A 20,919-nucleotide genomic window follows, 5' to 3' on the forward strand; every position below is an offset into this window, starting at 1 on the left:
GTGGATTTTTTTATTTATTTTTTTTTCTGATAGCAGCTCTAAGAATTTCCAGAACTGAATCACTGGATTTTTAAAGACTCAAAAAAGATCGCTTTCTTTTAGTCTAAGACAACAACTGGACACGTAAAGGACTAATTGCATTTAAATTCTTCCAACAGTTATAAAAGATGTTATGGCTGAGGAGCTGCCATAAAACAACCACATCTTCACATTTATGCAGAATTCTCCTTTCTTCAAAGGAACAGGTATGAAACTTCCTACATTGCTCCAAAAAAGATTGCCTAACATTGGCCCAGTATTTTTTTAAAACTTAATATTAGGTGATTTAAAAAAATAGTATCAGCATTTCTTCCCTTTTGAGGAGATAGATTTTCAGTATTACAGAAATGCTGAAAGGCAAATTCTCATGAGGTATGTTATCATGACTTCAAACAGACCTAGAAATTCTGTAATAATGATCATGTGATCTCTGCAAGAAGTGATGGCATGCCATCTGTCTAAACACATTCAATTATTCCAGCAGTTACTAAATTGCCACTGCCACAGATTTGAATGAGCTTTTTTTATTATTTTTATTGTTTGTTTGTTTGTTTTGTTTAATATGAAACCTAAAACTGCTGTCATACATCTAATTCCACTGTGCTCAACAGACATGTATCTTCTGGAAGAAACAATCTTTACTTTGTTATTTATTGTTTAAAACAGGCAGCGGCAAGGTCAGTTTTCAATGACTTGAACTTCCACTAGAATCATTAAACTTACATTGACAAGTTTTTAGTACTTTTTCTTGTTTTAAGTAAAAGTTTCACAACCATTAATAAACAACTTCAACAGTCTCTCTCACTAAGGTTCCTAATGATAATGTAAATAAGTAATGATAGTAATGAACACAAGTCCACACAAGTGCTCCCTGTCTACCATTTGAGTGAGTATTACTTAAGACTTACTGATTTAATAACAGTAATTTTCAGCAAATGCATTGCCTGTGGACAGGTCATTTTGAACAGTGTAGGAGGTGAAAACATCCTAGTCTGCTGCAGAGCAGATGCCCAGGTAGCAGGGTCACCTTCGCATGCTGCATCACCTGCCCTCTTTCTCCATCCCCTAGGAAGGATAAGCCCCTCTCAGTGGGAGGGCTTAAAATACATCTTAATTTTACTTTCAGCTCAGTACTTGGTTGAAGTGAGAAACAAGCAAAGTGCTGATTAATTTCTGCCAACATCATGACAAGTTTTTTCATGTGCAGCCGCCTGGCTGGAATAAGGCTGAAATGACCTGTTTCATTTCTGTTATTTCCCCAATTCAAAACCATGATGTGGCATGTGGGGTATATTGCATTTCCAGGAAATATTTGAAACATATTTCCTTTATTTAATATCACAGGTAATTCTAATGCTATGTATCCAAAACAGGCATTTGAGTTTGGAAGGCAGGAAATGATCATACACCTAGTAAATCAACAACCAGCTTTTCCTTACTTCATGAAAATAAGATTTTTCCAAGAGTGATTTTCTGCATATAATTGTCTTTCAGACAATAGGAACTAACATGCAGAATTTTCCAATGCAAATTTAAAATGACATGGCTGATTTTCTGCTCACTCACAGATCTCACATACCTTTACTCTTAAAGGTGCATACAGTATCTTTAAATAATACACTAAAATGGATTTTTAGAAGCTCTTTTTCACGTATCTGTAGCCTTGTTTACCCAGAATTATTATCTTAGAACATATTGCGATAGAGTAATATCCTAGATTCATCCAGTGCATGTACTAGAATACCTATGCCAAAATTAATTATTCCAGAAAATAAGTACTTCAGTAACAGAACAGAGCATGCAAACACAAAACTGTTCTGGGAGAGCTTAGCTTATCTAGTCAACTTCTCTATAAATAGGATGCTTTGTGGTGATCACTGAGGACTAGAAATATTTTCACAAATTGCTATAAAAGAATAACTAGCTGCTAAATGAATCGTACTGATGTCTGTTCAAAGAATGACTCATCTGCTCCAATACACTTGTGGGAATGCTCGTCAACCTTCTTTGACTTGGAAGTTTCACATACGTTTTTAGATAATGCATTTAAAATCATCTCCATTGGAAAAAAAAAATCAAAGATAAGACAACTGACTTTTATCAGCAAACGTAATCTCGGTGATAATACATTTCATGAGTAAGGACATAGGAAATAATTATCTTTACCAAAGATTAAAAAAATAAAGTGAGTAATAGAGTGAGTAATAGAAGCATTTAAGCCTCCTGGAGCATTACCAAGCAGCCCAGAGCCACTGAAGAAAGCATCTGGTTTCAACTGGATATGACCCTGAGCAGTATCATCTGACTTTGAAGTTGACCCTGCTGTGAGCACAGGATGGAACAAATGACCTCCACAAGTCCTTTCTAAGACGGTTATAATTAGCACTAATAACTAGTAATAATCACTTGTAAAAAATCTGAATTGTTCATCTTCAGACACAGTAAATATGCTCTTAATTATTTTGGATGCCCATTAAGAAACTCAGCTGAATATAATCTAATTTAAAGGATCAGGGAAGTTTTAATAATTTTGTAGCAAATCACAATCTCCATTTTAAGTCACTTTGCTAAAATGAGCACAGATCTATAGCATTTATAGGATTACTTAGAAATACGTAACACTGATTCTCTGTCTCACAAGTAACGATATTATTTGGACAAGGCAAGAGATTCCTTGGGGAAATCATTATCAGAATAAAAGCTTATCTATTTCATATATAGGACCTACAGTTTATTAAGTGACAGATATACCAGAGGGTTAGTCCTAAGGCATTACAAATCTTTGATGCTATTACTCTTATATCTGTAACTATCTAGGCCATTTTGCACATGAATTTTTGAAGTAGGGATGCCACTCGACATTCAGCAACTGAAGTAGGATATTATAAGTTCCTGTCTGAAATGTGATGGTTTTTCTGCAACGACTGTGATGTTGGATGATGGCTAAAAGAGAAAAAGGCTCAGGGGACAGAAAGAAAATGTAATCAAAGATTCATTTTCCTTTTTAGCTCCTGATTTTCATGCATTTTCCTTATCGTCCAGTCTCTTCAAACACTTCGGTCAAGCCTAAGTGTTCCAAAAATTTTACCAAAATTTTAATGGTGAACTAACTGTGCAAGCAATTTGTCAGCATTTCAAACTTCTTTACCATAACTAGCCAGCCAGTGTTTCAGGAGGAGGAGGAAGGTATGTGGAATCAGAATCATTTAGTGTGCCAGGGTTATCATGCCACCTCAGTAAGTATGGCTTTTAGATAGTTTTTTTTTCATGCACTGACTACTCTGTTTGCACTTCCTATGTGTGTGAATTGGTGGATCTGATTAGTAGAGGCAGGTTGTTTTTAATCAAGACAAAGACTGTTCGAGAATCTACTAAACCAACTTGGTTTTCCTTTCTTCTGTTTCCTTAACTGATAAGGAAAAAGCACAAAAACGTAAGATTATGATGTAGATATACAGAGATCATATAGATGATGTAGATATATAATTAGATCAACACTTGACTGATTCAATTGCAGAAGACTGCCTAACAGTAAATGGCACAGTACGGGCCATTATCCTTTCCTTGAACTGTTCTCTCCTGGAGGACTTCTGGGACATTCATCAACACCCAGCCAAATTCTCTTCACCTTTGACAAATGGGTCAGAAGATACAATAGAAAACGAATACAGTCCTCCTTCCACATCAGATGTTGAAGCACTGGTCTTTTTCTCCTAGCTTCCCTGAAGGTCTTCCACTAAAACTGACGTACCAGTGAAACACATCTGCTTCAAAAAGACCTACAAGCATAGACCCTTGGTGCCAAAAAGATGTAATGACTGTAATCCATTCACTACTCAAGTGAATTCCTTGTATGTAGAAATAAAATAGCTGTCTCCCCATTTTTATCACTGCTATGTAGGCTGATGTGACCATTAAGAAGTTTTCTATTCAGCTCAGAAAGGAAGTGACAGCTGCAGTACTCACAGAGCATAAAAATGTCCAAATCTGATATCCAAAGCTAGGCAGATGGGAGCTGATAATGAAGACAGAGAACAGGAAAAGAAGTAGAACATAAATATCATGTCCCACATCAGAACCAAAGAGGCTTTCAACCACCCAGCTCACACCCTTTACTTGCTCCCAGCTCCTGCAGCCAGCACCATTCCTGTAAAGGGTTACCACTGTGCCCTACCCCAGCCCCAAAACACATTGAACTAAAGGAAATGAAACTCTGAAAAGACATACCTAATGCTTTTGTTCAGAGGCAAAATGCCGCTATATGGAGGTAACATCTTATTTAGGGCCCTTAAGAAATGTATACACTTTGTTTTTACAAAAAAAAAAAAAAAAAATCTGGGAAATAGATTAGTAGAGGTGATAGGAAACAGATACAATACACAAAAATGTGAGAACAAAGAAAAGGTTCATTCTACCAGTAAATATATTTCGATAGCAGAAGTATAATTCACTCAATAAGGCCTTAAGGATGCTACGGTAAGGTATGTGTCTTTGGTAAGAAATTCATATTTGTCTGATATTGTCATTTTATCTCTACAGAGCAGATTAACAGAACACATTTCTATTTTGTTCCTGGTGTTAGAACCAAATGTATTGGTCTTGGATATCTTCTCATCAAGAACAATATTTTAAACCATGGAAGATAAATTGTTATACACAGTATTTTATGTCCATTTGGTGTTTTGGGAATCATCAATTGCTTGTTTTCTTGTTTAATGTGGAGTCATGTACTGTTCAAGTGCAACTTAGACTAGAACAGAAATGGATGTTTGTAGTCTATGTCTTTGTCCATATGCTTGCCTGTTTAGAACAATATCACAGATGTAAATAACAAAACCTGATTTTTCCTGATGCATGCAGATCCTCCAAAGTTTGATAGGATATGGCCGAATATTTCTTCCCTTGAGGTTTCTAAACCAAATCAAGGTAGGACGCTGTAAAATTCCTAGTGGTCTAAAATTACTGAAATTGCTTCCTAAGAGCCCCACATGGCAACAAAAGTAGTAACAATGATAATCCAACTCATTTTTCTTTCAGTGCTGAGTAATGCTATTCTGTGAGAAAATATCTACAGAATTTAACTGTAAAGAAAACCTTACCTGAAAAGAGCATTTTCCAACACTAAGATCACATACAACATCGCTGCATAAAGTCTGGAAAAGTAGAAACACAGGTTTATAAGTCATCAAGTTGAACAGAAGTCCCACAATGACGTTGGACTTGTATAAACTATAGTCTATATAATGAATAAGTTTTGAGATTTTTGAGTGCGAAAGATTGTCATTGTCTACATCAAACCCATGTGTTCATGTCTTATTTCCACGTTGTTGGTTCCCTCCCCCCTCCCCAAGTGAGCTGGGAATTCTTAGCTTGTGTGACATCCACAACACAAGCACATTCTCTGCAGAATAGACTCTCAGTTCTCTGCAATTCAAGTGCCACACAAAATATTATTTGCAGACTTTGGCACGATGATTAGCATTGAAAGTGACAGAACAACTTTTAAGGATTAGTAATAAAATAAAAGTAAGCTTCTTTGTTATTTGAAGTTGCATTCAGCTATATACTGTACATTTCATAATTATTGTTTGATGTAAAAAGCAATGTCCTTTTGTTCTCCTTATTTACTGTCCCAGTAGCCATTTACTCCCAAGAAATCCCTGTAAAAATTTGGCCTGTGGCTTGCTCTGACAGTTCAGAGTGTCTTTTCATGCCCATAACACATACAGATGGAGAATGAAAAGGTGATGTAGAAAATAGCTACTAATCTGAACAAAACCTATTAGGAATTTTTTGGGAAGTTACTTTAGAAGGGCTGTAGTTTTATATCCGTTGATCACAGTGACCAAATTGAGACATAGGTATGTATAAAAGCTAATGTACTATCTGTGCTTCCCACAAAAAAATAGAAAATCCCAATTGACCTGTGCTCTCCATAAGGATTAGCAATATATTTCGGTTTGCATTATTCACATGTTTTGAATTAAATAAACACAATGAAGTGATACTCAGCATTCTAATAATTTCATTTGGCCAGTTTTTTGTTTTGGTTTGGTTTGGTTTTAATTTTGTCTGTGTTCCTTAAACAAACAAACAAAAAAATACAGAGTACATCTCTGCTCCTCTGCTCTCTGCAAGGATTAGTCTACATTATTCACAGGAATTTTAAATCTAAATATTCCCGATGAAATGACACTCAGCATTTCTAATGGATTTCATAGCTAAATCAATAGTACTGCTTGTGTTCTAAGACTTAACTTCATTGCACAATACATCTTGAACAGAACAAAATTACTCATTGTTTCTTCCCTAGTAAATAAGAGCCAGCTTTAGTAAATATAATTTTGACATTTTGTTATGGAGCACAAAACACAAAAATTAAAAGTATTTATATTCCAATTATGTGTTTGCAACATATTGTTACAGTGTTTCACAATTATTTTAAATTAATACTTCAGTCAAGTATAGCATATAATGAGAATAATTACAAAAATCTGCCTACAGTTTATATTATTTTATTGTGTTTTATTTGTTTATGTTATTAGGCCAGAGTAAATTTAATAATACCATTTGCAGCCCACAGTGGTTACCATACAGTCATTGGTCACGGATTAAGATAAACCACTAACACAAAATTGCCAAAGTGTGCAGATGTGAATAACTTTCCCCTTATCTTGGATCAAAAGCTCAAATGACTCAATAGTTGGTACCTATAATTCATTTCCACCAAGCTTCACCCTTTCCTGACAAAACAGTAACCATTGTTAAAGTTAAATTTAACACTGTGAAAGTTAATTTTAAAAAAGAAAATAAAGAAGTATATTTTAGTCTTTTGATTTGTTCCTATACAAAATCTTTTCTAATTTACTCTTCATTTTATTACCTATACAGTTGCTCCCAAATTAACTATGACAACTGTTTCTTCTGTTCAAGTTGCAAACCACAAGAGAGGTAGGAATTCTTGGATTCATACAGTGATTTCATAGTGCTACGTGTTGTGAAAACATTGCACTGTATGAATCTGGAATATCTGTGAAGTGTACCCATCAGCTTACTGGTGAGGCATCTTCGTTGATGACAACAGAAACATTAAGTCACATAAACATAAGCCATACAGAGAAAAAATAAATATGCTTCTGCGGCACTGTGGCGTATAAGGTGACATGTCATTTGTTTTTAAAGGAATTAAATATAAGAATATTGCCATTCAGATTATTGCCTAGAGAGCAAATTGTTGGTAGAGATTTCTTTTCCTCACTGATCTGCATAAATTGTGAAAAGGAAACAAATAGATTAGTTGATCTCATACAATACATAAAATGTCAATTGTCCATATCATCAAGACGTATCTGTAAGTGCCATGGAGTATAGTACATACTTATGTCTTCTAATGCATTGTAAGTGTGCCTTACATCTTCATTTTATTGTAACAGTGCACAAATTGAGAGTGTAGGCATTACATTTTGAACTGATATTTAAGTGTTTTATCAAAATAATGGAATTATACGGACGTAATGAAAGATGCCAATATTCTCTCAGTGACGTCCAGGCAACCTGTTTTGCTTGCATCTCTATTACTCATAGTCAACTCTGAGATCTTCTCATTAGTTTTCCTCAACAATTTATTTGTAAAGAGTACATCTAAAGATGCTTTGTCTTTCTGTAGATGCTGTGAATATCTCATTATTCATGAAATGCACATTAGTAAGGATTTGAGAAATCAACAAGTGTTTGAACTTAGGTTTGATCCATTTGATTAGATCATAACTGTTACAAAGCAGGTAATTTCTAAGATTACAAGGAAATCTCCTTCGTATTTCATAGCATACAAAGGATGAACTCAGTTATGGGAAAACAAAGAAGAAAAAATATTTAAATGATTTCTGAAAGCACTTTTCTTGAAATACTTCTTGTTCTTTTGATTAGAAAGTGACAGTGATAGCTGTCTCGTGCATTACCATTCTTAGTTTTAAAATTTAGCTTCCCTTCCATGTGTGTTTACCGTTGTTTCATGTGATGACGTTTCATGTTTTATCAGTCCCAGCTGAACCTTGAGCTGAACCTAGTCCTGATAGTGCAACAATATATCATCTCGAAGATGTAAGACCATAGCATTATAACAGGGAAGAAAAAAGATTATTCAGTTTATAGAAACAAAACAATTAAATGATCAACCTTTTCATGAGCTTCCTTCAATAGGTAATTTTATTATGTTTTATACAACAGGAGTGGGGTTGTCACAATAGAATCATTCTACCGGGAATCATCTTCAAAGGTTCATACAGTCAATTCTTCTGTGAGATGGCAAGGAATTTGACATTTCTGAATCATCCAAAGATAGTTATCAAATCTAACATGGCTATCCCATCTCCCATCTCCCTTTTTCCTTCACATTGAACACACCTAGCTATCTTTACCTCTCCAAGGTTTTATTTTCCAAACCATTTACTCCACGTTGTTATTCAGCTTTATACTATCTCTAAGCTTATATGTCTTTTCTGACATATGGTGCTCAGAACTGAATGCAGCATTTTCTAGCACAGTAAGCTCGTGTCATTTCAATGTTGTTAAACCATTTGCAGCCTGACTTTGGTACTTTCCCCCTTACCTCTTTCAGTGACTGTGTGGCTTGGCCAGTGCATAAACGTCATGGGGCTGCTAGCCAGATTCTTGCTAAAAACCTTAAATTGTGTTTCTGACGCTTCTGATGTTTCTAATATGCTGGCTACTTTCTGGTCTTTGTGCTGGTTTAGGTGAATCATGTGATAAGCTAGAAGGCCATACAGCACTGACAGCTATCAGACTCCCAGCTGCCATGATGCTGAGTGCAATTGTACGTTTTGTGTGAGTAACGCAGGGAAGCACCTCATAGAACTCACGGAGAAATCAGTTCCCTTTCATATGCAGACCCTTTACATAGCTTGTTATTACTATTATTTATTTTTAATAAACCTAGAGATGTATAAATGATCGCTGATCAGGCCAACAGCAATAAAAGAATAAGTACATATGATTGAATTAGCAAAATGAAAACAATCAAAAATCATTAAAAAAATGGTTATAATAATAAAGGGGCTTTAGTTGACTTGTCCTGGCTTTTTATTGTTTTCCTCTCTACCATTACTAATCTTTGATCAGATGTCAGACCACTTCAGTTAACCCGGATTTTTTTAGGATACCATATGGCATTTACCAGTGTAAAGATGAAGATTCCTAGAGCTTTTCAGTACAATTGTTACAAAACAGAGTATCCACTAAAATCATAGAATAACATGAATTGGAAAAGACCCACAAGGATCATCATGTCCAACTCCTGACTCTACACAGAGCAACCTAAGAGTTAAATCATATCTAAGAGTATTTCCAAACAGCTTCTTTAACACTAGCAGGCTTGGAGCCATAACCACTTACCAGGAGAGCTTGTTCCAGGGGCTAACCACCCTTTCAGTGAAAACCTTTTTCCTAATATTCAGTCTGAACTTCCCCTGATGCAGCTTTTACCATTCCCTCCATTCTATCACTGGTCACCAGTGAAGAAATCAGCGCTTCCCTCTCCCCCACTGATGAGGAAGTTGGAGACTGCAATGAGGTCAATAATTGGTCTCATTAATTACCCTTAATATTGATAAGACACATCTGAACATTTGTAGTCTCTCTGAATATATTGAAGAGTGTATGTGTACATCAAACTGAGCCTTTCATAATTATTAATGCTTCTTTAGTCAAGTTCATAACTTGTAACAAGCCCTGTTAAAGCAGTGAATTATTTTATGTGCAGCTTTGTTTCTTGTGCTTTTGTAATAGCCAATTATGTGTTGTAGTAGTATTACTAAAGGTCATATCACAGTTTCAGAGTGGAAGTAGTGCAGTCATCCATTCACAGAATGCTATTTTAAACACACAAGATGAGGTAGTATAGTCTGATTTACTGTCACTTATTTACAGCCTGCATATTTTTATAACATAAAAATGTATTATTATTCTGCTGCCCATTACTGTTTCAAAAAGCAATTTAATTCTTTCCTCTAAATTCACCTGCAGTGTGATTACATTTAGCCACAAGTCTAAGGAACATAACAGCATGGTATCTTCTCGCCAAAACAAGTTGTGTAATGGGGGCACAAGACAGGTTCTTTCTCAAGGCAGAGACTAAGATACCATTGCTTCTCGATCTGAGCTTCAGAAGGATCTTGATGCCTATCTCCAACCAATCTTTCTTGTTTTAGAAATAAAACACATTAAAATTTAGCATTGTAACAATTTTCATTGTGATCCTTTTTGCTAGCGCTAGCTTCTACTTTTATGTCTGTTGCCCCTTCCCCGTGCAGTTTTTACTCAGGTCAGGTGGATGTGCTAGTGGAGAAATGGTGCTGGGCAGCTGGCTAAAATGCTGAATCTCACTGACCAATTGCAAAAGAGAAACATTAACACTTTTTTCCTCCCTACTCGAATATGTCAAGTGGTAGCATATTGAGATTGAAAAACCAAGCGTTTTACTGTACTCCAGCAGTTAGAGGCATCAAAATTATTAGACTGACATGAACTGTGAACAATGTAATATCAACGAGAATGAGTGTGTATATGTTAACTATGTAGATGTAAATTGAATTAATGTTTCCTGGCAGCCAAAATACAGCTCTCAAGATTAAAACTTATGTTAAGCAACATAGATAAAAGATGCAATCTATTTATAGTATGCTAGATCAGACAAGAGCAAAAGTATATATGTATTTTTACATCACATACTCATGAATATGTACTGACATTTTTTTAATAAAAATATACAGGAACAAAGTTTGTATCTGACATCCTACATCAACAACCAGTGGGCTCACTGAGTGCCCAGCAGTGTACTTTAGAAAATACACAAGGGACTGGGTCCCTGCCATGTGTTTCCAAAATTAACATTTTACATCCTCTGCTACAGCTTTATCTAATTATAGCCTAAGTTAACATTAAGACCTCAAAGCCCTCAAGTCACTGCATTCCATTACTGCAGGAAACATATCATAATCTCTTTCACCACGTTAATACACTGCAGCTCTAAAGCATGAGTGGTTTTGCTACAAATTGGAAGAGTGTTTGAGAACCTCAGTGCCCTAACGGCTAGACACCATCTCCTAATTTGCAGCTGAAATTTCTCAATGACCGGTTAACACCCACTTGTTCTTGTGCCAGTGTTGTCCATTAGCACAGATACTCATTTAGGATGGCACAAGGCTATATTTCCCTGATGTATTTATAGCCCAGTGATATCCCTTCTTCAGTTTCCTAGACTAAACAGGACAAATTATCATAGTACGCTTTTTAAATAGGCTCTCTACTTCTTTGATCATCCTAATAACCCTTCCTGCATTCATTCTGGGCTGTCTCAGAGCTGAGCAGTCAGATCTACACAAGCTTTCTACACAAAGCATAGCTGTGCCTTGTATACATACTTGCCACATACTCCTTGTCATTAAGTACTCAGAGGCAATAGGATTCTGTTTAACAACGTATTTTTTTTTTAAGAAGTGGTTGTCGTGTCAGCTGCAGTAAGCATGTTTTCTATTCAGTATACATTTTCAGAGTTTTCAAGATGCATTATGGCCCAATGGTTTTTCATCTCAGATTTTAAAAATTGGTTAATGCTTACCTAAGAAATAGCTCTTAAATAGTAATCTCTTCCTTCCATTTCTCTGTTAATTGTTTTAGGAGGTGCTGGCCAAAATTGTCAAACTGGAGATTTGTTTGGTCTTGAATTAAAATAGTCCATTTCCTAAGGTGCCTACCAGTTACAGTACCCTGAGCCAAGTTCAGAAGTAATTTTGAAAACTCACTACTTATGTCAGAACAAAGCTTTTTTATTTCATTTTATCTTTCATTGTGGATTTAAGCATGCTTAAGTTTGACAATTTTGTCCACCGTATTTAATATTTTTAATAAGAGGAAGTTTTTCCTGTGTCTTGATCTATACTCATCTCAAATATGAAAAAAAAAAATAAAATAAAATAAAAAAATGCATTTCTATCAGCGGAAACAGCCTCCAGTACCCCTGAAAGGTTTACAACTGCAAATGCTTCAGTTCCATCAGGTCTGCCAACAGCAGTCAGTCTTTGACGTCATGCCATGGTGGTCGGGTCACACTAACCTGCCTGAACCCTCGCTTTCATTGCAGATAAACATCTGCTGTTGTCCATGTTACATTGATTAACATGTATGTGCCATTCATTCATATTTCTTTCCATAGTTCATTTTTACTAAGCATGTAATGTGCTATTACTCTGCTGCTGTATACATTTTGTATACATTTCTGTTCTTCCTTGAAAGACTGTGAATGCTTCGGGCACTCCAACCGGTGCAGTTACATCGAGCTGCTCAATACGGTCATTTGCGTGAGCTGTAAGCACAACACTAGAGGTCAGCACTGTGAGTTATGCAGGCTGGGCTACTTCAGAAATGCTTCTGCAGAGCTGGACGATGAAAATGTATGCATAGGTCAGTCCCGGGGTAACTGCGGCTTTTTTTCTGTGCCTTTTAAGCTACCGGCAGCTGCTAGGGACCACTGCTGCTTACTTGCCAGATGAGCCAGAATGAGCTTTTTCAATGGATAAGAACATCTGTGTAGACTTTCCATCTCATTGCCATAGTTGCCACTGTAGCCCCAATGAAGTGTTTTGAATCTGTACACGATGAAGAACGTCCTGGCTAAGAGTCCAGGGAAGACTTTCCCAGGAAGCCCCTGAGAAGTTGACTGTGCTGTCCTGCAGGAGGGAGCTGCACTGGAGTTGCACACACGTAAACATGGTAGGGTTGAGTCCTAAATCCCTGTTCCCAGTCTAACTTTTGGAATTATTAGTACACTATTGAATACTGGCCTGTAAACCTATGGAAGTTGCCAGGTGTACGAATAGAAAATGGAACTGGTGTTTATTAACTCCTTTTAACTCGTTCCAATTTTAAAATTAAATGTAGCACCAAATTCTACTCTCAGGCACAGGGCTGTAAAATGCAGCCTTAACTCCTCTCTTCCTTAGAGAGGAAACTGAAATTTTGCCCGTGTGATTAGGAGTAGCATTTGTAAAAGCTGTTTGGCATTATGTAAATTTAGAAGTAGGACTCCTAGATGAAAACAGTGCTTTAAACCTAGCATCTGATATAAATATCCAAAATGCAGAAGTCAAGAAAATTTCAAGAAAATGTCAGAACACAGAAAATAGAAAAAATGTCACACTAGAAGACGCATTATTCTCTTATCACCACAAACAGAACACAGCAAAAGGCAGAGGGCCCTAGGTGAAGACTGAGGATACTCAATAAAAGGTAGCTTGATACAATGGCCAGTAGTTAACAGGTAGCCATAAAAGGCCCTATTCAAACAACAATTTCATTATGTAGTGTTGCTCATAGATATAAGCATCAGAAGAACATTGCCCAGATTTCCATTGTGAGTGTTTTTTCTTTCCAAGATGGAAAAGAAAAAGGAAAGAAAAAAGTAAGATTTTCATGCCAAAATGGACTATGGGTGAATAGGTTATACTTTAATATTTTTTTAATAATTCATTCCTGAAATTCAAGCCAGAAATTTAGTTTGCTATTATTTATTTCAGTTTACAGCTTGTCAGATTTACATTCTATTTTGTGATAAACACCCAGATCCATCCACCTACTGCATTTTACATGTCCTTCTTTGAACTTTGCTTGGCAACACATTCAGAAAATGCATGATTTCCTTTGACATTAATTAGTCTGAGCTAATATGAACTGTAGTAGGCAAGTCATGATTCCTTATGAGGACGTTAACCCAACTGAATGTTCTCAGTAAGAAGTACTGTCCCTTATATCTGCTTCATGTAGATGAAGGACATCACTGGTGTGACCGCCAGGGCTATATAATTTCAGCTGTCTAAATAGGCCTAATGAGTGTGATACTAAACTACTCTATTTGGGATTTTTCACCAGCTTCTGCAGTAAATTGTTTTCCCACGTACACTGCAATGCTAAGACAGCATCTGTAGCCATGTCATTAAGACCAGGAAGTTAATAAGCCAGGAGTCAAAAATAAGTCGATTTTTAATTAATATGCAAGTGATACATTTAGAATGTCTTAGTAAAACAACTGTGTACTTCATAATTGCCCAGACACTACAGAAATAAAATAAACTTTCATTTAATGAGAGTCTTGGAAAAAAAAAAAAAAAAAAAAAAAAAGGCACAGAGTGGTGGTCTATTTGCAGGCTTTCCCACCTCAACGTAAACAGAATTCTCATGGACTCCCATGAGAACTGTACTATGTGAGATGACTGTAGGATCAACCTTGTTTTGCTACATATAAGGTAACATATTTAAATAATATTCTCATTGGACTGGATTTAGAGGATCACAGTGATCATACTGCATACAAAATCTGTGATATCGCAGCTGATTCACCAACTTAAGACTGAATACCAGAAGTAACTTTTGTAATACTTCTGGTTTAGAGCCAGTGGAGTTCAGTAAATACCTAAGAACTTCTCAGAGGAAAAAAATAAAAAATAAAAATAAAAATGTGCTTAAAGTGCTTTCCTGAACTGGGGCTGCTCAGATTTAATCCTGCAAAGTGTGGTGTATTTGCATCTCAGAGAGTAAATGGATTCACCATCCTTCTGGGTGAAGCACAAGGAGTCTTGCTCTATTGGAAACGCTCATTTCTCTTTTCTCTAAGAGCAGTGTTTTGGATTTTAAGTATGAGTGGAATTTTGGCATTAACATTTTAATAAGCAGATTTCCAGTGACACATGCAAATCTTATTCCTGTGTGAAAGTCTTACTTTTCCAGGTTAATTCTTTCCTCTTCAGCCACATACTTAAAGTCAAAAATGTTTGGATAAGCTAGTTTAATGGCAGCAAACAAGGGTTTGTCTCTGATTTATCAAAACTACTTACACAATCTTAAAAAATATATATGGTAAGTATATGGATAATGTGAATCTTAACTAATGAAAACATTTCATTTTTAAAACTGAAAAAGTTACAAAGAATTTAAATATTGAGAGGGTTGTGGGTTTTTGTTTTGTTTTGTTTTGGAGGGGGTGTTTGTTTTTTTTGTTTTTCACTGTTTTTTAACAGTGAAGCACAGTGTAACACTCTATGCAGTGGGCTAAAATCTAATTTCATTATGTCTTAAAATTTATTTTGCTTCAGAGAAATTCATTTCCTAAAATGAATCATCAAAGATTTGTGGATTTGTCAATTGACTGCAAAATTACCTCCAATGGGCAACAGCAATTTCTAAATAAATCAAGGTAGTTTAAAGAAGAAAAAAAAAATGCACTTGACATGCTTGCAGTGAAAAAGAATTGAACAGAATTTGAAGAGCATTTTTATTTTTTACAAGCTCTTGACAAAGTCCTAATAATTCTTCCTTTCAGTGAATACGCACACTGGCAAGCACGAATAGCATTGAAGCCACCAAGTAGACCCAGAGTAATAAATCATTTCTTCCTTTGCCTTATGACATAAACACTGAAGTAGTAATTACTGTCTCCCCTATAACAAAGCCAACCTTGCAGTCACTTAGGCTTAACTTCAGTTATCAACTGTGAGAACTTTTTATAACCTCTAATGGTAACTAGTTAAGTGAACCTTAAGGGTTGTCCTGTAGCCACCATCAACCCAGACTGACAGCGGCAAGCCTGCAAGCTTCAGCCCATTTTCCCAACCTTCGTTTTTATTTATTTTCATTGTCTTTTATTACAGCAGCTTTACATTAATACATCGCACCTCAGTGAAAATATTACTACTACTATCGTATCCCCAGCCTTTACGGCCACCAGATTCAGGTCAGGAGGAAAATTCCTACCCAGTTAAATCAGCAGAGACTAGTTTTTCCCTACCTTGGACCCTGGTGTGTGGTCTACTTGCTAGGATGATCTGGAAATGTTATTTAATGCCTTGCTGTTGCAAGGCCATTAATGCTAACCACTGTTTCATAACCACAGTAACACACTGGAATCATAGCTTTTGATCTTTCTGATATCTTAGATATTTGACAGGTGTTGGGAAGTGTTCTATAGCCTTGTCCTAGCGTGTTGGACAATGAGCTTGGATGCTCTGTTGGCTTGTCCAGGTTATATGGCTGTGGTATCAACTGTGCATTGGGAAGGGTGGAGGCTAGATTCAGTTACTAAAGGTTACCAGGTCTGTGTTGTGTCCTGGTTTCATCTACCACTTTTACAAAAAGGGTTTTACTTAAAGTATCTATGTTCTCTTAAACAGCACACTAGGGGCCTGGTACTTGCAATGTTTTCAGATGACAGAGTTCAGTAGGAAAGTCCTCACTGACTCAAGGTCAGGTTCTTGTTCTGTGACCAACATGATAACATCATGCATCTATAGCATTCAATGCCACGGGCCTAACATTTCTTCACAAACACTTGTTTAAATCACTGTAGGTCTATTATATCCAATTATTTTTTATGTATAAGAACTGTTTCTAATGCAATTCTAGACTTTTTGCCTTTCAAGATTTTCCATAAACAAATTTGACTTCCTGCATTCAGTACGTATCTCTGCTCTGTGCATATGTACATAAACATTTCACATATCCAATTCACGTCTGAATTGCCAGCTTTTCAAATGGCACTCACTGCGGTATAATCATGCTCAATTTTGCACAGTCTTTTTGGCATGTCAACGTTCAACTTCGTTAATGAATGTTGCTATCTAATTGACTCTATTATTATTGTGGAACTCTGTTTGCCAAAGGTAACTACTCTTCGTCAGCATGCCAAATGTTCAAAGTGTCATCTGTAATTTATGGTACGAAACACTGATACAACAGATGACAAATGTCTTTCTGATGTTTTTTTTTCCTGTTACAGTTTTTCCATTGTATTTTTTAATATTTTACTTCCAAGTTCAACTCCATTTTGTCATTTACAATATCACTGAATTTTAACCTAATGCTATGGAACAATTTCCAAAGGTAGTCAAAGCAGCACCGATTCACAGACACACAAAGCCAGATTCTCAGCAGGTTGCCCAGATTCAGGGATTGATTTATCTATCTTTTGCCTTCAACAACAGCAGAGATCAGACACTGCCAACATGTAAGTGCGTCTGCAGTCTCAGTTGACAGTGGAGTTACTCTGGGTCTACATGGGTCTACATACAAATAAGATATTGCCACTTAAAATTAAAAAAAAAAAAAAAAAAAAAAAAAAAAAAGGAATTGCAATGCCAGAAATTAACTCTGCTTGCTACTGTCTTGTCTTCTTTGTTTAGCTAGCCAAAACTGAACATGAATTTTATAATCATGTTAAAGAAAAGGGTTGTGATCGAAGACGACAACACTTTCCCCTGCAGTACCTGTTCTGGGAGGAAATGGGTTACCCTAGTCATTCTTTAATTAGGTCAACACACACATGGAAATAAGTATCAGGGAAAGAGCCTCATTACATCTTCCATCTGCCCACTGGGAGGTGAGAGAAATGAAAATGGCAACATAAAGCGAGTTCTCATAAGTTTTGCATTACTGCTCACCTCAAGTTTATCATTGTGGAATATGTAAAAGGTTTACTAATGTCACGGCTACATACAATCTCATCAGTTTAATGGCAAATATCCACATAAATGGTTATACTTCTCCACCTTATAAAGGAAGACTATCTTGGAAACAAGTAAAGTGCATTTATATAGCCCTCTAAAGCAATTCAGCACTCAGAAAAATATTGAGTAATATAAATAAGCCTATTTTAATGATGTGAGACATTTCACCTTAATGATGTATTGATATACAAAGCTTTCCTAACATTCACTAAATTGTCGAAAACATTCTTACCAAAACAGAATCTGGTACAATCGCTTATTCTCAAAGAACATGGTATCTTCTGCATTCACATCTTTGGTGTTTACTTTCTCTCTTCGTATCATAAAACGTCTCTTCCTGAAATGACACATGCAAACAAATAAATGGACTATAGTAATTACATTCACTACTTTAGATATCATTAATAGACAGTCTTCCTTTACCTTTAACACTGGAAATGCAGCCTTTGTTGGTATTAAATGAATTATCGCCTTACGTAGACCTGAATCCAGTGTGTGTGTGTTGTCTTGTTTCTGCAGACTGTTATTGTAACCCTTTTGGTTCAGTCCATGATCGCTGTAATGACAGAGGATTTTGTGAGTGTAAGGAGGGAACATCAGGGCCTAAATGTGATAAATGTCTGCCGGGATATATCTGGCACAGCTTGGGCTGTCAACGTAAGTAACTCAGAGTTGCCCCTTTCCTGCAGCTTTGCTGCATCTGCGTCTGTATGCTATCATGTGCAGCTACTTAAGGGCAGAAAATGAGCAAAACCTCTACAAGCTGTAAGAATGCTGTACTGCCAGTCCTTATGGAGATTCCCAGATGAGGACAGTAGATCGACTGTTCCATCCATTAATTTTAATGTACTTTCAGCGTCCTCTCTCTTGCTCCTGATAACACCTGCAGGAGCTCCCACTGAAATACATAAATATGCGTGCCTTGCCAAATGTGAAGTAGGTTTTGTGTACTAAAACATCGGCATATTAACTCTAACTTTAAAATTCTTACTGAAAGACAAAAGGTAATTTCTCTGCATGTTTCCTTTTTTCTGTACTAAGCTTCAGCCTATTTGAGTAACTGAACTATGTTTTCATACATTAGAACTATGTCTCTGAACAACAAAACCGCAACACACCACCTCATTACTTGTTATAATTAGTGAAAAGATAAAAACTAATCTTTTGAAAGTATACTTCTTGAAAAATAGGTGCTGAAATTTGGTATAAATATGATTAGAAGCAGATGTTTCAATGCTTAGTTGTATATCTAGACCCTTTTCTGGTTAACAGGTCTTGTAAATGAGTGGAAATAGCACAGCAGTATACATAGGATTAGGCTTTTATTGCCAATTTATTTTATAATAGATTCTGAAGATTTATTCTTTATAACTGTTTTGATCAGCTACTTGGAGAAACTCTGAAGAGTCCTCTCACGTTCTTCTTTCACCTTTTCTCCCTGCCTCCCTGCGCGCTTCCACAAAGACACCTTAAACAGAGATTCCTCTAACGGCTTGCTTTTGATTTGTAAGGCTGAGAAACACAAGAGGATGTAATTACTGACACTGATTAACCAAACATAAAATTGACCAGAGAGCCATACAAATTCTCTAAATGCTCTAAAACAAAGGTAAATTTTAAATCATAAGTTAAAGAAACAATAACGATGGAGATTACCCCTTCCTCTGTAAACAACAAATAGTCTGAAATGGAAAACCTGGGCTTGTGACAGTTCAGTAAATACGTCTGAAAACCAACAAATGCAGAATTTCAAGAAAGACTGCAATAATTAATCAATTATCATCAAACTCATACGTGAATAGAAAGGAAGGTTGCATTGGCAAGGCAGCTAAATGTTACCTGAGAAAATTGGACTCTCTCTGCCTCTGCCAGAAAGCTCCTGTCTGTATTTGGGCAGGTTGTTTAAACCGTATTTTGTGTGTGGTTGCTAACTTCATTCCCATTTGCTGCGCGCCTGACCTTGAGTTCTGTTTCACAAAACATGGAGCACATACAGTTCCAACAGAAAGCAGGTGAAGTACTTTGCAAATCTCCAAGTCCTCTATCATTAATATTTTGAAAAAACAGATCCCGTGTATCCCAAAAACTGCATTTGAATTCACAGGATCTTGCTTTGCCTGTGCACCCCTTATGTAGCAGGAGGTTGTCACCTCCCCTGCACCTTACCCTAGGTACAAGGGAAATAAGCATCAGAATTTGCAAAGCATTGAGGCAGGGTAGTAACAGGAAGGAAAAAGGGAAAAAAAAAAAAAAAAAAGTGAAAAGAAGGAAATCAATATGATTCCCTGCAGCAGAATTTGAATAAAACATAGCAAACATTTATGTCCGCATCATGGGTTTAAATAAAATATTAAGTAGCTGAGATACTGAACAGGGCTGGAGATCTGTGGAGTGAATTGTACGGTCATATAATATTATATATACACACACCAGGTCGTTAAATCTGTAAAAGTAGGTAATTACTTATTAACTATTTCCTGTCTTCTCAGGTTTGGACATTATAAGCTCAGTAATGTTTTTCTAATTAGGATTTTTTGAGCCCAACATACAAAAAGCCTGAATTTAGCTGAATCAGAGTATTTGTAAAATCTTTAGACAGTTTCTGGAAATGCAAGCTAGTGCCTTTTTATTTGCTGACAAAACTAATTAGGTGTCCCTGTGTTATTTTATGAACAGATCTCCATGTGATTGTGTAACTGTCAGATATTCTCCAAGTTCCATCAAATTATCTGATCAAATTTAGAAGAAAAACAACAAGATGCAGTTGTCAGTTCTATGGAGCAGACACCAAATCGCCATGTTTTACCAAGCACACACTGATTTAAGTCTTCTCATGGAGGAACAGAATTCCCATTCATTTAATTTTGTAGCACAGCAATTTTACCTCAGTTATCTTTTCATTGAAATCTAAACAAATGACTGGACAAGCAAGCAAACCCTGATACATACAGGAAAAATAAGAACTCATTCTTCTGCCTTAGCAGAGCACAAAAGGATTATTTGTCTGGACATGTAGCGTATGGTTGCGATTTGTTTCCCTTGAGCTTGCGCTGTCCAGAAACATATATATGCAAAGACAGATGCTCACAAAGCACATCAGTGTGTGGTGGTTTACTTTTGTCATACAAACCCTATCGGCATTATTAAGAAAATCTATTTTTATGGAGCTTTGTTGCTAAACATCACTGACCTAGGGCAACCAGGAGCTTGACCTACAAATAAGTTAAATCTATACCATAGCTAGTTTAATTACCTGTATGATTGCATTACTAAATGGAGTGGCTTAGTTTAAAATATTAGTAATCCCATTTGG

At 36.2% G+C, this 20,919-nt stretch overlaps 1 protein-coding gene across 10 annotated transcripts in view; it reads left to right on the forward strand.

The window, feature by feature from the left end:
- NTNG1 (netrin G1) overlaps positions 1-20,919 on the forward strand; it is a 161,457-nt gene that overhangs the window by 113,855 nt on the left and 26,683 nt on the right. For 4 of the 10 annotated variants that reach the window (XM_035332909.1, XM_035332910.1, XM_035332913.1 and 1 more), the window contains exons 6-7: positions 12,349-12,516; positions 18,126-18,263. The exons of 1 other annotated variant lie outside the window; for it this stretch is intronic. In XM_035332909.1, coding sequence (XP_035188800.1) covers positions 12,349-12,516; positions 18,126-18,263 — 306 coding nt within the window. Of the gene's footprint in view, positions 1-4,899; positions 4,966-6,930; positions 6,991-12,348; positions 12,517-18,125; positions 18,264-20,919 lie in introns of all 10 variants that reach the window. 5 more of the 10 variants (XM_035332919.1, XM_035332914.1, XM_035332915.1 and 2 more) reach the window with 5 other exon arrangements.

This window comes from Oxyura jamaicensis, chromosome 8 (genome assembly GCF_011077185.1).
Source record: "Oxyura jamaicensis isolate SHBP4307 breed ruddy duck chromosome 8, BPBGC_Ojam_1.0, whole genome shotgun sequence".
Lineage (NCBI taxonomy): Eukaryota > Metazoa > Chordata > Aves > Anseriformes > Anatidae > Oxyura > Oxyura jamaicensis.